At 36.8% G+C, this 17,065-nt stretch overlaps 1 protein-coding gene across 1 annotated transcript in view; it reads left to right on the top strand.

Moving 5' to 3' along the window:
• The first annotated feature begins 947 nt into the window (after positions 1-947).
• Positions 948-17,065, top strand: part of LOC139966351 (uncharacterized) — a 48,481-nt gene continuing 32,363 nt past the window's right edge. The window contains exons 1-4 of the mRNA XM_071969263.1: positions 948-1,357; positions 3,900-3,931; positions 12,076-12,140; positions 13,503-13,574. Of these exons, the coding sequence (XP_071825364.1) occupies positions 3,913-3,931; positions 12,076-12,140; positions 13,503-13,574 (156 nt within the window). The 5' untranslated portion in view covers positions 948-1,357; positions 3,900-3,912. The remainder of the gene's footprint in view (positions 1,358-3,899; positions 3,932-12,075; positions 12,141-13,502; positions 13,575-17,065) is intronic.

The raw sequence follows: 17,065 nt of genomic DNA, 5'->3' as shown, positions 1-17,065 counted from the left end.
CTTGCGAACCGGGGGGGGGGGGGGCGGAATGATACTTCCGCCCCTCCACATTTTGCACTGGGGGGGGGGGGCTGGCGCCCCCCCAGCCCCCCCGGTTCCTACGCCCTTGAGTCAATGATTGTCAGCACTTGAAAACGCTGGGTGTGGTGTTGCCGTTTGAATGATCTCATCTAAAATGTTACAAGGAATCACTAAACCAATTGGCTTACTGGTTATCTCATCTCACTACATGTAATGTATAGGGAGATGAGATGATGTCATATGCCAAAGTAAAAAGGTAAAAATTTAGCCATTTTCTGCTTGTCAACATGTAGGAAAGAGGCCACACGACATGTAGGGAATAATAAGACGAAGTTTCGAATAGGGCAGATTTCTGTGTTTAGGGTCGGGGTCAAAGGTCAATTGAGGTTAAAATTCAAATTCGCCTAAATTGTGCGAAAAAAGGTGTGTCGCGAACTCTTCCTATACCGTAATTCCGATCAAGTTGAAACTTGGTGGGTATGTGATTCACCATGTAAACTCCCGCCTGTGTGACTGGTGACGTCAAAGGTCAGAGGTCAACTACCCCAAAACCTCATTAATTCATTACACAGTCATTATACCACAGGATATATAGAGAATAGTGGGACACATTTTAAAATAGTATTTAGGTGGTTGTTAAAGGTACTTCCGTCATTGAGGAGATGAGATCGACAACTCGATCTATGGATTGCCCTCGTTTTCCTATTTTCTGTGACTGTGACATATTACGAAAAGAAATAACTGCTGATTATTATTATCATTTTTAGAATTAACAGCTAAAATTTGACTGAAAGGCAGTCTTTTCTATGCTTATCTTTTGCTGGACCTGAGATGTCCGCAACTGTATGTACTGACTGTACACTAGTGTCTAATTACCGACGGTAGCAAGTTGTGTGTATATTTTCTGGGATTGATGGTGGTGTTTAACACTTCTGTTACACCTCATTCGAAACTAGGTCAGATTACCGGCATAAGACGTTTCTTTTTGCCCGAGTCTTCACACCCTTTAATTCAGTGCTCGACTGAGAGAATAACAACTGAATATGGCTATTGTATGAGCGTACCTACGCCGATTTATAACCAAATCCAAACGAAGTTAAATGACGTCGTCCCGTCGCCGATTGACTTTGAACTTTTGATCCTCCCCCTGGATCTACAGCTGACTGCGTTCAGAGGGGCATGCATTACACACAGTGCACATACACAATAACACATATGATGATGAACGTTGTCCACATTGACTAGCTTTGAGTGAGGAAGTTTCTTCGTTGTAAAACAACACCAAAACACACGTTTAAGTTGACATATCGTTGTATTTATGCCGAGCGTTAACTGGGTAAGAAACGTTTTAAGTGGCTACAGGATTTTTCTGTTCGGTTATATTTACTCTGCCATACTGTAGGCCTAGGCTAGACCGAATGTTAACAACATAGGCGTATATGCTATGTGCTAAGTGAACAAGCTTAGTTAACGTAGGCCATAGACCTAATTAAGTTGAGTAAGTTAGTAACAGTACACTACCGTTAGCACGAATACGGAATACGAACATAACAGTACTCGTTAAAACTTGCATAGACCTAGGCTAGTGTTTCTGATGTTAATGTAAGCCTAGATGCTATAACTGCAGAATACAATGCAGCAAGAAAGCTTAACTCCTTAGCTGGCTACCCTATCAGGGGGGCCATGTTATTCCGCCATCGGTACTTTCCGCCATAGAAAAAGTGCCATATGTTACCGCCATGGCGGTAAACACTTTTTGTAGGGCGGAAAGAGCACAATGTATATGCAATGTATATTGCTTCGCTTCACACTACCTAGGCCCTCAAACTCGGTCATTTAAATCAACAATCAGAATAAAACAATCAGCCTATTTAATTTAATTTATGCAACCAACATTATATATTTGAAGACAGTGTATCGACTCTTACGAACTTACAATTAAAACTATTCAATCAACCTGTGCATTACAAACTGTGTATCAATTCCCTAATCTTGTCTTAACTACAATTTAGTCTATATCCATCAAACTGTCACATTTGAAGACGGTGTACCTATCCTTCTACGCCACTCAAAGAAAGTTTCACTCATATATACTTGTACACCACGGTAAATCCATTCCTAAAATGTACCTTTCCACCATAGGTTTCGAGCCTTTCTGCCAGCTAGGGCGAAAAGGATCAAAACCTATGGCCGAAAGGTATGGCGGAATGGCACTAGATCCACCAATGAAGCCACTATGGAGACTCATGTCCAACAGAGCAGTCCTTGGAGTCCTGTTGAATTTTCACATAATCTGTACAATATTATAATACTTAATAGCCTAAGGTACTTCAAACAATTTTACTTGGCAGAGTAGAGCCAAGCCACTAACTTCTAAGGGGACTCCAACCTAACCAAGTTTATCTTTATACTTTGGACTAAACACATGACCCTTGACATCATAGGCATAGTAGTCAACAGAGTCACAAAGGAGACTCCAGTTGGACATCTATGGCCTTCCTAATAAAGTTGTAAGACATTTGTTTCGTCGTTCTCTGAAGCGCTACCAACGTAGGTCAAGAAACCGGAGAATTTACTATTCCTTTGGTTGACTATGAAACCCCTCACAAGTTGCTTGGCATTCTCCAGTTAGTCCGCCTATAATTAAAATCAGGCACTGCCAATGTAGGAATTTGTGAGAGTGCAGAAATTGAGGATCTGAACATGTTTTTAAAACTTAAATGCATTGAAGACTCGCCCAAACCGTGTGCGGCCATCTGAAAAAGTTAACTTTCTATTGCTTGCAAGTGACATTTTGTTTGTGTCGCTACAAAATGCAGACAGTAATGAAACGTGATACCTTGTTATCTTTAGCTGGACCTGAGATGTCCATCCCTGTATCGTTTGTATACTGTGCTGTGGGTATTAACCGCAGCTGTATGTACTGACTGTACTTTAGTGTCTAATTACTGATGGTAGCAAGCTGTGTGTGTATTTTCTGGGATCGATGGTGGTGTTTAACACTTCTGTTACACCTCATTCGAAACTAGGTCAAATTACTGGCATTAGACATTTCTTTTTGTGCGCGAGTCTTCACACCCTTTAAGTTTGATATCCACAAAATAATGAATAGGTAAGACTTTCATGAGGTACTGCTGCATCAGTCTCGGCCAATATTTAACTGTGTGTGTTAAGACTTTTATAGCCATCACTTTGTATTTCATGTGTTTCCCAATATAAAAAATAGTCCCACCACCCCTACCACCTCATTTTAGATTTGAAGATCCTGGATGATCCTCCTAAAGTACAGATATTGACCAGATAAATTCAAACAAGATATACCTGAGTGAATGTGATATATATATTGTGAAGGTCAAGTATGGACACAATTGACCAATCTTTGTATTTGACCATATACTTGGAGGCAACACCAGATGACTTTAAATATGATTGTTGCATTTAGTCACCAAATTTATGAAACCTCTGTGAGCATAATTACTCAAATGAGATTGCAATTGATCAAATTAAGATGCCGTCTTTGATGTTTGTCACCAAATCTGTGTTGCTTTATGGCACAATTTATACCGTTTGACACTTTAATTAATGTCATCTTCTTTCTGTCTTTGTGTTAGAATCATATAGAACAGTAAATCACATACATACTGTTAAACTTTTTCTTCATACTGTGAATTTTAATGAGCTAATGAGCTTAGTGATGCTAATGAAGTGTAGTGTTATGAGACACCTGACAAAACAATCAGCACATCATTGTAAAACTTCCCTTATGAATCAGTTTTGCCATCTTTGATTTAGTTATTAACACATACATTTGCAGTGTATATTAAGGCTTCTTTCGATTGTTTAATTCAAACTACCTTATTTCTCCTTCGTTCCAACAGTTCTGAAAGCAAAATGAGCAAGAAAACCCCAGGTGAGTTTTCGTGGAACTTTCCATTACAGTATTTTCCTTTCAACATGTACAGGATAACATTCGGTTAAGTTTAAGTCGGTTTATTTTATTCTTTTGTGGTTTTGTGGGCCTACTACAAAGACCAAAAACTTACTCCAGGTTTGTCAGAACAAAGTAACACGTTTTGTGTTGCATAGATCTGCATTCTCGTGCTTCACTTAACTATTCGCATTTAATGAAGATGAATTGGCTTCCGATAGAAGATAGAATTTCACAATTAAAGTAGGATTTTATGGAACTGAATACCTGCAAAATTTCAGAAGTCTATTAATCTTAATATCTAAATTGAAGGAAGAAGAGAGCTATATCGTTTTCCTTGTTTTAAAATTTGAATGTAGTGCAAATATATCAAATCAAAGAAGCCTTCAACAGGGATTAATTTATCCAGTATTGCATGGCAAATTTCAATGCAAAATGCTCAAATTACTAGATACAAGTCCAAAGATGTATACATAGCAATTTTTGTTTTAACACAGAAACCATAGTATTTTATTAGAGACTCAGTTCAGACCATTCAAAACTGCAACATGCAAGTTTAACCCTTCATCAGTGCCCATCCAACATCATGGAATATTTTTCAAAATGCAAAATCAGATGTTGATCATATATACAATACCAAAATGCATACATTGAGTCAGGTTGAAGTTATGAAATACATGTCCCAGTTATGTATAGTACTACATGCCCCAGTTATACATGTACTACATGGCCCTAAAGATTTATTTGTCAAGTCTCCACTTTGTCATATTAGTGGCTGAGCTTGGAATTTAAGACATTTATTCTATGTTTGATAAAAACTAGAAAACTGAAATTTGCATTTTTTCTTTACCACATGATCATGAAATAGTGTCATAGTACAGTATCCTCTCAAGTTCACAATCTCAATTTCATTTAAAGAATTTTTATGTTGTTTTTCTCAGAAACAAAATAAATTTAAACTTAACTTTGTAACTTCTTGGATGTTTTTCAAACTTTCTGTGGTTTCTAGTTGTAAATCAGTCAGTGTTTGTTGCTCAACAACATGTTCTCTGTATGTACCCTGATGTGCCCTCCTGTTGCTACAGGTCAATTTTCTTTCTCCCTGGTAGTTCTTATTATAACCTTTTGACTTTTGTGCTGGGACTTTGGAATTTACCTGATCCTTTGAAAAGATGCCATTCTGATGATCACACTGTACATGCATGTACTGTGTACTAGTAAAGCTGTCAATGAAATGTGTTGGCTGTGCCTTGGGAATGTTTTATTAGTATGAAATGTCAGTAAACTATCATGTTAATGATATGTTTTGATCATAGTAGTTAGTATTCATAACTTTTAATGTTACTTGAATGTCAAGGAAAGATGAAGTTTGGTACTAATATGTGCAAACAACAGCAACCAAATACTCTAAATGTGTTGACAGCTGTCCTTTCAAAATAGGAGCTCACCATGTGGTCTAAGATTCACAGTTGACATCCTGGGCAGCAATAGATGAACAGTGATGTACTGTAGACTACAATAGGCCTGATCAACATTGATATTGATACATGTATGTACGTACGTAGTATGACACTAAAGCTGCAGTTTGTGTTGAAATTGATACATGTATGCTGGTGGTAGTGTAGGTACATACGTAACCATCAGTGGGGAGAAGTGTCTCCCCCCCCCCTCCCCCCAACAGAACATGTGCTTAATCCAAAATTGTGGCATCTTGTTCAGCTTTTCAACTGAGAAATCTGCAGCCTTCATTTCCCATCAGAATCTTATGCAATCCACATCAATTCTTTCTGATTTGATTTGCTCAGAAGAAAATTGTCTTTATATTGGACCTTTTTAAAATGTTGCCTCAGTCGATAAAAGAAGAGCCAAGGGTACATCGTTTGCCAAAATGTATGGCCATGCATCCCTTTTCCTCCTCTGGTCGTATGGTGGCAGAGGGGAAGGGTCCTAAAGCCTTTAAAGGCATTGAAGACTTGCCCCAAACAGTGTGCCGCCATCTAAAAAAGTTAACTTTCTGTTGCTTGCAAGTGACGTTTTGTTTGTGTCGCTACAAAATGCAGACAGTAATGAAACGTGATACCTTGTTATCTTTAGCTGGACCTGAGATGTCCATCACTGTATCGTGTGTATACTGTGCTGTAGGTATTGACCGCAGCTGTATGTACTGACTGTACACTAGTGTCTTATAACCGACAGTAGCGCTGTGTGTGTATTTTCTGGATCGATGGTGGTGTCTATAACACTTCTGTTACACCTCATTCGAAACTAGGTCAGATTACCAGCATTAGACATTTCTTTGTGCGTGAGTCTTCACACCCTTTAATTCATGTTGTTCTATACAATGCCAGAACTACCTTTACCTTCACAGTATCCATCTTCTTCCATCAATTTGCACAGTTTATATAGTACAGCCTAAATTGATTTGCCTGAGACACATCATTAGCATATAAAATTAATTGCTATGTTTAGCAAAAAGTTCCATTCCATTAATAATCTCGGTAACACTATGTCAGCTCAAGTGTGCAGAAAAGAGCAAAATTTGAATTTTAAATTTGGCATTTTATGCTGATTTATATAGTAGTGCATGTAAATCTAGTATGACAGGATATATTCATTATTCAAGTCAACTTGCATTACAGTGGATCATATGTTTACAAATGAAATTTGCATTATTGAAATTAACATATTAGGGAAATAGAAAATTAAATCCATATTATGTTAAAGTTAATACAAGTATTTCCCTATACCTGTGTGAAGTAATCCCACAATGAATTTCTTGTGTGTTAATGATGTACATTAGCTTGGAGAGCAACATTCAGACTTAACAGTACTTACTGTGTTAATCCTTGATTTACAACAATGTAGGCAATTTGGATGTTTCAAAAGAAAGAAAATACAATGAGCAGTTCAACATTGACTTACTCGCAAGCTTATTCACTAGGTATTGACAGACTTTTTTTATAAACCACAGTACCGTGACTAATAGATTATTGTCACTACTTACTAGTATGTACACTACGAGTGGAACAGATTTCAGAAATTATTGATAGTACTGTAGGATAAAGTGGGTGAACAACAGTAAAATGGTATAATTGCTAACAGAAAGTAGGTCTTAGCATTCACAGTACAGGGCACAAAAGTTACTTTTGAATTGACACGTTCACGTGTGCTGTGACACAGATTGTGGTTTGTACAGGTACTGTGTATTGTATCTCGTAGAATAACTACCTTGGGAAGTCCTCCACTGTACTACAGAAGCTCTTGAAGTTTTCCTTTTTTCTTGGACTAAAACATGTCAAGACTAAAATATTCCCTACAGTCATCACCCTTTTACCAGGAGGTCTCAAAGTCATAAGCAAACTATGAAAACCAGCCAAAATCTGCACTATATAGAAATGTGAAGCGTCCTTTTCATCGCTATTCTACCAAGTTGTGTAGACTGTTGGGAAAGGTTATCTGGTAAATTGTTATAAAGTATTAGCAAATTTATAGCAATGTCATCTAACTGAATTTGACCTGCAGTATCATGTAACCTTCAAATCTATATATCCCATTGTTCAAAAACACCAGAACCAGATTGACTTTCAGTCAGAAGAAATGAGGAGTGCTTCCTGGTGTATGTGTGTTAGTACAGTACAGTACTGTATGTGAGGCTCAATGCTTAGCTTGTATGGCAGGCCGTTTTAATGTTTCCCCCTAATTTTGCTTAAAAGTAAAATGCATTCTTTTTAAGTGAAATTCAGTTCCACTTAAAGTAGAACTGAATTTTACTTAGTCAAGTTGTATTCTACTTAAGTAAAATAGCTCAGGCCAATATTATACACATTCACTTAAAATTAAATTAAATTTAAGTGAAATGGCATTTCAATTATTAGTGGAATTGAATATCACTTTAAAAATAGAATACATTTCACTAGTAAAATTAGGGGGTAAAATGTTACCTCCCAATTCTAAAATATATATAGTTTCACTAAAGCAGAATTGAAGTTCACTTGAGAGAAACAGTATTATGCTTAAAGCGAATTCAATTCTTCTTTAAATGTAGAACTCAATTCTACTTAAATACGTCAGGATCTGATCCTGAAATCGAGATCACGGTGGTAGTGTAAACACAGTTTTTGTATTTAACACTATTTTGATGCTGGCAGAGACCAGGATCTGATCCGGACGTCGAGATCAAGTTTGCAATGTAAAAACTCTCGCATCAACAATGGCCCGAGATATCCGGTGACCTCATTACGTCACATGCATTCACGCAATAAATTCCACTCCTGTATTACATGCATGTGCTAATTCCTACGTAGATTGAGTGCGTGTGGGCTGTACATAGTGTAATATTGTCACCGTAAGGCTTTACACCATGACAACAAAAGTTTTGAAGTATACATACTACATGATCCGCGGCTGTGACACATGACACATTTCAATGCGTCCGGATCAATGCGTAAGTTTACCCCATGGAGAGACGATCGTCTGATAACAGCAGGGGATCTGATCAGGAATTAGTGTAAAAGGACCCATACTGTAGTCACCATAAATTTGGAATTTGATATTTTTCTTTCAAAGGATTTGTCATATCCTCAATTACCACATGTGCTGTTCCAATTTTAAGCACATGTATGGGGAAGTTTTTCCAGCTAGCCAATTGACATTAATAGCTACAGTACGGTAGTATATGATGCTGCCTATTAAACTGATAAACTAAACTTAAAATCTACAATAAGCAATGTTACTCAACCACCAGTACCACTCTGTGCATAAACTAACCACAGTAATACACACAGGATGACGCAAATGACCGTCATCTATTGTATGCATTGAGGACAACAGTTCCACTCAAAAGATTTTGTGTAACCAAGCGAAGCATTATATAAAAGCCTATTATATCTTTTACCAAAGTACAGTAATATTGCTCTTACCAGTAGCCTCTTATAGTGAAACAAAATAACAAAGTCATGCCTTTGGTTAATTCACAAAGTCAATTTTTATTTCCCCCAAATTTTGAGTTTCTGAGAACATTTTGTTATTAAAGTACTAGTACTTTCTTGCAGGTTGTTTCCATGGGGGTTAACCATGCAGACACATTAAAAAGGACCAATTTGGTAATTGATACAAGTTCGAGTGAGGAAAATAGCCTCTCCCTGAAAACCGGAAATGAAGGTTAAAATTACTGTAACTTGACTTCGATTGTGTAAAATGTTTCTTGGATTCTTAGCTAGAATTTGTTTGCAAAACCAAGACTTGTCAGCAACATATATGTTCAGTTTTAATTGTGCTGTGCCATTGTACAATACAATGCAGTGATATTTACTGTAACTTAAATTGACTAATAAAGGCAAGTCTGATTTCATGCGACAAGGTCAATGGGCTGCTAGTGGGTGATTTCCGTTGTATACAGTTAACTCAGTAGGGAAGACCCATTGACTTACTAGGTAAAACTAAAATTATCTGCGAGACGAAGTAACATTCCTGCGAAGAGCGAATCAAGAACAATATCACCCAGATTTATGTTTGTAGTTTAATAGTAGATACTCTGTTAATATGTGCACATCAATCACTGCTCAATTGGGCAACTTGAGTTAAAGAGAGAGCTTCGCCGACATAATTTTCACTTGCCCCGGGCAATCGATAATGCCCTGAACCACCACCCCTCCACCCGCCTACCAAGACTCAATTATTTTGTGATGTGGGCGCATGCACTGCCCACCCAAAGAATAGAATAGCCAGTGATGATCTTGTAATCACTGGCTCCATCAAGACTTACTCATCTTTATAGAGCTGAGTTACAGTAAGGAAGCATCTCATGTAATTTAGGGGGTGGGGGGAGAGGGATGAACTTTTCAGTATTTTGTGCAATATGTACGTTTTTTTGTGTCTTATTTATTGGTTTCATTATGATTTACCATTGAAAGTGCAATTTTTCGTCTATAGGGCCCCATTGGAAATGGGTCAACTTTCTGTCAGGCCAATTGGTTGAGCTCCTGTTCACCTTCTTTTGTTCTTTTCAATTCCGTCCTATTGGTCTATTATGTCTTTGTAATATTTTTGTATTTTGAACAATCTGAGTGCCAGTGGGAATAAAACAAACAAACAAGTAAATGTATTCAGTAATAATTGAAATTTTGGGGAACTTGCCCGGTCTCTCCATGAATGTTGTTTTTTTTTTAATGTAAAATGAAACCATCAGGGAATAATTTACCATTCAAAGTTTGCATAGCAGTATTGAAGGCTCTGAACTTGGTCTCTTAATTATACAGTTGTTACGTAGTTTGGGGTAATAAGTTTGCCCAGGACAATGTTATTTGATGCTTTTTAAGAAAAAGTCACCCAGGAAAGAACCTGGGCACGAAAACCAAACTACCAAACGACTGATCCGCTCTCAGCCCCAGTCCCCTTGCATCGGGACTGTGACTGTGTGATCATCTTCAGGTGTGCATCACCATTTCCTCGAAAGGGAACAGATACTTCACGTGATTTTAGCCAAAAGGCAGAGAAGCATCTATTTGATGCTTTTCTTCCTTTATTATTGGACTCACAAAATGCCACTGCTTCCTTTCACAATCATCCTTTCAAAACATCAAGCCTTCATTACAACCTCTGCTACCTTCCAACCTTATCACCACTTTCCTCTCACACAACCTTAGCTTCTCCCTTTCCTTGTCTCTCTTTATTACCTTTGCTCCTCACCAAAGCCACAGCCCAACTGCTCTAAACCCCTCTTCTCATCTCTAGCTCTATCCTTTAATCCTATTAGCAAGTCTTTACATGTCTAAGTAATCCCAGCTTTGTAATCCCCTTAAGCTATCCCTAGGACATTATAAGCAGCTTTCTTCTCCTTACTTGCAGACTTCATAACAACAGTATATATATACTATGGTTATTAACTTTCTCAATTTGCTCATTTGCATGGCATTTGGCAATGGGCTAATGCATAGAATATTCCCTGACAATCTTTAAAGTGAATACCAAATACCTTTAATGGAATATTTTTAAAGTGAATGCCATTAAAGTGAATACCAAAATAAAAAGAATTAATGTTCATGTTGAAAGCCTGACACTACACTTCTGCACTACCATAGTATGGGTATCAGTACTCAGGTAAATATCCAACATAGAGTAGTCAAGTACTGTATATGTTGTTTCTACTGTACACATGTTTACTTCAAGCTGCTATGAACTCCATTCATTTGGGTTACTCATGACTGGGTGTCATCAACAACAGGACTTGAATAATTGAGCTTTTGAAAGTATTCCTGGAACGATACAAATTAAACTTGACAGTATTGTTACATATTGGAATCAAAAAGGTACACTGAGATACTACTATAACTGTGAATGGATGATAGTTTTGAGTATAACACTATTTACAGATAAAGACATGTACATACAAAGTACTCTGTTGACACTTCAAAGCCAGGAAGGAGCATTGCCAAAGGCCACACAATCCAGAGGAAATGTTCATACTGACATTCTAATTTCTAAGAATGGTTGGATTGTGAGCAGACTTATGTAACGGTGGTACAGAATTAATGTCAGTTAAAGAGATAGGATGGTTGTCCACTAATATGTGCAAGAGATAATAATTCCAACTGCTATCAGTCTTGACTATCATCCATTATGGCCTTAATAATTTAAGATGATGTATAAAAGTGTCTCAATATGACCAGAAAAGCCTTGAGTTTGTTTACTGTAGGCCAATAGTTGTCCTGTGATGTCACTAGCAAGAATGCACTAGTTACCACAATACAGTGTATCATTACATTTGCTGATTCAAATTTGACATTGAATATGAAATGTTTGCATCAATGAAGCAGTTGCATAATGATATTTGTGACCTATTTAACTTCAGTTACATATTATTTTAACATATTTGAAGACAGTATTTATGTTGCCAGTAGTTACATTGTGGATTTAGTGTTATAACAGAGAAATTGTCGGAAAAGTCTCTAGCAATCTAAAGCAAAAGTGGGATGCGATTTGTACTAATGTACAGCACAGCATATAGTATAGAGATTTCATTTTCCACTGTTAAGGCAGCATGTAGTTATTTAACAGTGAGTACTTAGGTGTTAAAACTGGTCTGCTGTATTGACTGATCTTACTAATATGATATTTCTTCTCTTCAGGACGGAAGTCATGGTTACATCCGCCAAATCTCCTCACAGAGGGACACGTGGTTTACCAGGTCAAGGTACAGTGTTTTCCACAACATGTACAAAAGAAGTAAACAAAGAGAGGATTAAATCCAATAAGAATCCATTCTCTACTTCTTCTTCTTTTCTTAAATGAATACCCAGAACTGTTGAAAAAAACTGGAAGAACATGAGATCTCTGATTTCATTTGTAGAATTATATTGCTTTGCAATTAGATGAACAGTTTTAGTTTTTTTTTGGCAGTACAACTATAGTAGTATGTTTTATTTTATAAGAAATCAGCAAGTATACTTTGCTTTCTAACGTTTCTCCTCAACATCTTAGCACTCTCACTATTTCATACATGTCTAGAGTGAACTGGAAACCTTTTTGATACTAGTGATACTCTAGAGAGATACTAGTGATACTCTAGAGAGATACTAGTGATACTAGTTTATCCAAAGTGACCTGTCACCACTGGTCAGTGACCCTCCTCATTCTAACACCTAAAGTGTTTAGAAGTGTTTTCATTGCGTAAATTTCTTTACCAATAAATTTGCTGCTCAATCAGATCTGTAACCATCCTCTATTGATTAAAAACTGAACTGAACAACTGATTTTGCTTTGACTGTTTGCTTAGCTGGTGCATTCTGTGAAAATTTCTTGCCATTGTCACTTCTCAATTACTTAAATTGAGAAAACATCTGACAATTGTTTTGCTTTTCCTGACAAAATCCGTAATAAAATAACCATATTTGTTATCCCTCATTCACACCTACCCTCTGGTTGAAATATTGTTTACATATGTTCTACTTTTGTACTGTACAAATATACTTCACAGGTGTATGTATATATCCTATTCCAAACTGCCTCTTTCCTGAGAAATGTTTTTGTAGTTTTATATTCCATGTGTTTTTAGTAACATAGGAAATAGCTTGTCAATGGTCCGGTTGTTGTTGATGTTTTTCAGAAGTATCTTTAAAACTGTTTTTGTAGACTATTTCTGTCACATGTTTCCTTTTAAAGTGTATGTTACCAACTAATACACTGTTCTTTCTGCTAACCGCATTTCACGTGTCCATTCCCTATTTACCATCATATTTTTGCTGTATCTTTTTCATATCAAAGATAATAGATAACAGAGGTCAATGATGTCTTTTCTTTTGACCCCGAAGGTTTCTTTTGTAAGAAAATCAGAAAGTAAACCAACTTTATGAAGGTCTGGTGACCCTGCAAACATTTACATTATAATATACTTTGATGTCTAACATTTACATTATGTCTAACGTTTAATATGTTAAGTATTTTGTGCAAAAAGAATGTGTCCTTTAGTGAAAACTAGAGGTGTTCTTCTGTGTAAGCTTGTGTTTTGTTTGGTTGACATTAGACAAACTGACTTACTTATCTTATTTGTACACAGCTCTTGGGTAATATAACTGTTCCCAGTCCAAAAGGTGCAGACGTAGTCAAAGAAGCCATCAGAAAAGTTAAGGTAATGTAGACTTAATTATTAAAGAAGTTCTCAGATGTTCGTTTCAGGCACCATCCAGTATGTTTACTCCTCACTCCCACTATCCTTTGTCCCATATCAGCAGTACCCAGTGCCCCTTCATCTCACTCCCGCCACCCTTTTGTCCCATGTCGGCAGTACCCAGCATCCCTGTTCCCCACTCCTGCCACCCTTTTGTCCCATGTCGGCAGTACCCAGTGCCCCTACATTTCACCCCCACCACCCTTTTGTCCAATGTCATCAGTACCCAGTGCCCCCACATCTCACTCCCACCACCCTTTTGTCTCATGTCAGCAGTACCTAGCATCCTTGTCCTTCACTCCCGCCCCCCCCCCTCTTTGTCCCATGTCAGTATCCCAATGCAGGTATTTCATTTTGAGATCGATTTATGTACAGTTACTAGATTCGTTTGATAGCACATCATTAACATGCAATGATTCAAAGTTATTCTCCATAACATGACAACTGTTTCTATTGTGTTCCCCTATAGTGTATGTTGTGAATAGTAAGATATTTATAGTTTACATATGTATGTTATCACTTGTTTGTTGACTTGGTTAAGCAGATTGTCTGTTTAATTGGTTCTCTGATGAGAGATAATAACTTTTAATTATCAGGCAATTAAACTTTTATTGGTTCAAAGTGTAAATATGTGTTAACCATAGAAAAAGGACAACAATGTTGACATACTCTCAGCATATACACCTTATCAAAGGTAAACATAGCTATGAAACCAGAGTCCTTTAAACATAGGTAAAAGAAAAACATGTAGCTTTCCTTAATGTTCCAATAAGTAAGTGATATTTAGTTTGCCAAAAAGTTTCTGAAAAATACATTTGAACACAAGTCAAATATTTCAATATATTACCAAAAATATTGCAATATAGTGCAATACAATGCAAAACAATACCAGGCAATTGAGTACTATACAATACATTTACATATCATTATGTTAATTTCGGAAACATCTATCTACCTTTCAGAGCAACATGTCATTTGGTAGTTTTTGACCTTTCCTTGTGATTGGTCCTTTGTGACAATCTGTCGTAATATTCCTAGGAGTGTGTTGTCATTGAACCAATGGCAAACACTAAAAATTAATCCGGCAATAGCATTCAGTTTAAATGCACAAGGCTTGGTTTTGGCAGCTCTTGTAAGCTTGGTCAGACGTATGTTATTAATGAGATTCATCCGCTTGCTAATTATCATTTAAGTGCCAAGTTTAATCCATTCCTCACCAATCTTAGTAAATGAATAATTTACTAAACTAATAGTTCCCTGTTGATCAAGAAGAATCCAGAAAAATAGTGTATAATAACAAAGTTTGAAGTTGGCTGTTCCTACATGCCTAGAAGCTTTAGTTAGGCTTAGTATCCTATCATATTAATTCAGAGTTACAGGTCTATTAAAAGGATCACACAACCTTTTTATAGTCTGCATGGTGATTTCTTAACCTGTTCTTTTTTTTTTAACTTTACAAGTATGTAAATAGAGTTTAACAGGCGCACTATTGCCTAAGAGTAAACTCTTCCTGGATGTTGATGGGAACTGTGTAACAGACATAAACAGGTTCAATTGGATTTTCATTATTTGTTTCAACAAAGTGACTGTCTCTTATCTACATGTTGGTCACTGTTTATCAAGCTACCAGGCTCTTCAGTCAATATGAAGAGTATTTATTATATTTGCCTGGCAGCTATATTACAATTATACTAGATCTATATTGTTGCCAACAAGTAAACAAAAGTTTGTGATTAAATGGAAACAGCTGTATCTTTAAAGTTTAAAGGGACTGTATAGTGACACAAAAATGTGCACAGTAGGTATGGTATGCTAAAATGGTAACAAAGTTTTACCTAGAATGCTCAGTTCTGGCGATGTATGTTGTTATGAAGTTGGTCGCATTTCATTGCTAATGGGGAATATACAACATATGAACGGTTGGTTAGACCTCATCTTGAAAGTGTACAGTAGTAACACTTTGTTATGCACTAGCCAAGTTCTGGTAATATCATTAATGTTTACCACAGAATACACATGTGTGGGTGGGGTCCCTGAGGTTGTTGATTCTAATCTTACAGGATGGTCCAATCAGAATTCTGATATCCGTAAAGGTCTTGACCCGAGGTTGTTTCTGCTGGGGAAATAGACATTCAGAGAGGAGTTTGATTCAGTTATTGACATAAGTTCTCATAAATATTCACGCTCTTCATTTGCATTGTACTCATAAGGGAAATTTGTTTCAGACCTACCATAGTCATTTCACTTTAGTTGGAAATTTTCTGAGTAGAAACTAATGCATGTGATCAAACAAATGTCACGTTAGAACGTATTATATAAAACTCAAGCAAATATAAAATGGGAATATATCGCAAGCACACACAGACAGAATAAACAACTGTTACTTATCTGACCATTTTCAGTTTAGAATGAATGGAAAGCGGAAAGATGGAGTTACTTAACTCGTGATTATCAATTCCTTGTAAAAATGCAACACAACGCAATTCACAGCAACACTGTAGTCTCTTCGAATTTGGTTACTAACACCACTCCCACTCCCAGCCTCTTCCACCCTACTCTTTCAGGAATGAATTATCAAAGACATGTATCCATCCTGATGGAAACAAAGTTAGAAAGTCTTTTCAATATAGTACTGTTGTGGTCTAGTGAACACTGGTTAAATGTGTGCACATTAACACACTTCAGTGAAAACTTTGGAAGAGGCCAAATTATGCAACTTAACACCATATGTCAATGGTACTTTTGTGGTCTTGTGCTGATTAATGTGTCCCCATTAACACACTTCAGTGCCAAAATTTTGAAAAGGCCAAATTATGCAACATTACACCATATATCAATGGTACTGTTGTAGTTGTGTGCTGCTTATAGGTAGTCTGTATAGGCCCCAAATTATAGCACGCTATAATTTCTTAGAAGTTTTCAAAAGTACTTTTCGAAGGTCTTTACTCTCCAAATTGTTCTCAGACATTATGTATGAACACCAAAGATGACTGAATATCCCACCCAGTGAGGTGAATTTCATGCAGATTGGTAATAAACACAGTTTAAGAATTTGACCAACGGTGACCATATTGAATAACTGGCATATGTTTGGCCAACTTGAATACAGCATACCTTTAAATGTGTGCACATTAATACACTTCAGTGCCAAACTTTGGAAAAGGCCAAATTATGCAACTTTACACCATATATCATATAGTACTGTTGTAGTTGCATGCTGGTTAAATGTGTGCCCATAAACACACTTCAGTGCCAAAATAGGAAAGGCCAAATTATGCAACGTTACACCATATCAATAGCACTGTTGTAGTTGCATGCTGGTTAAATGTGTTCGCATAAACCACTTCAGTGACGAACTTGAAAAAGGCCAAACTGTGAAACTTAATACCTTATATTACAATGCACAATTTTGAAGTACCATTATATCCCACAAGCACCCTGAAAGTTGATAC

The sequence above is a fragment of the Apostichopus japonicus genome, chromosome 4 (assembly GCF_037975245.1).
Source record: "Apostichopus japonicus isolate 1M-3 chromosome 4, ASM3797524v1, whole genome shotgun sequence".
NCBI lineage: Eukaryota > Metazoa > Echinodermata > Holothuroidea > Aspidochirotida > Stichopodidae > Apostichopus > Apostichopus japonicus.
The sequence above is the reverse complement of the archived record's forward strand: the minus strand, read 5'-3'. Positions and strand labels throughout refer to the sequence as shown.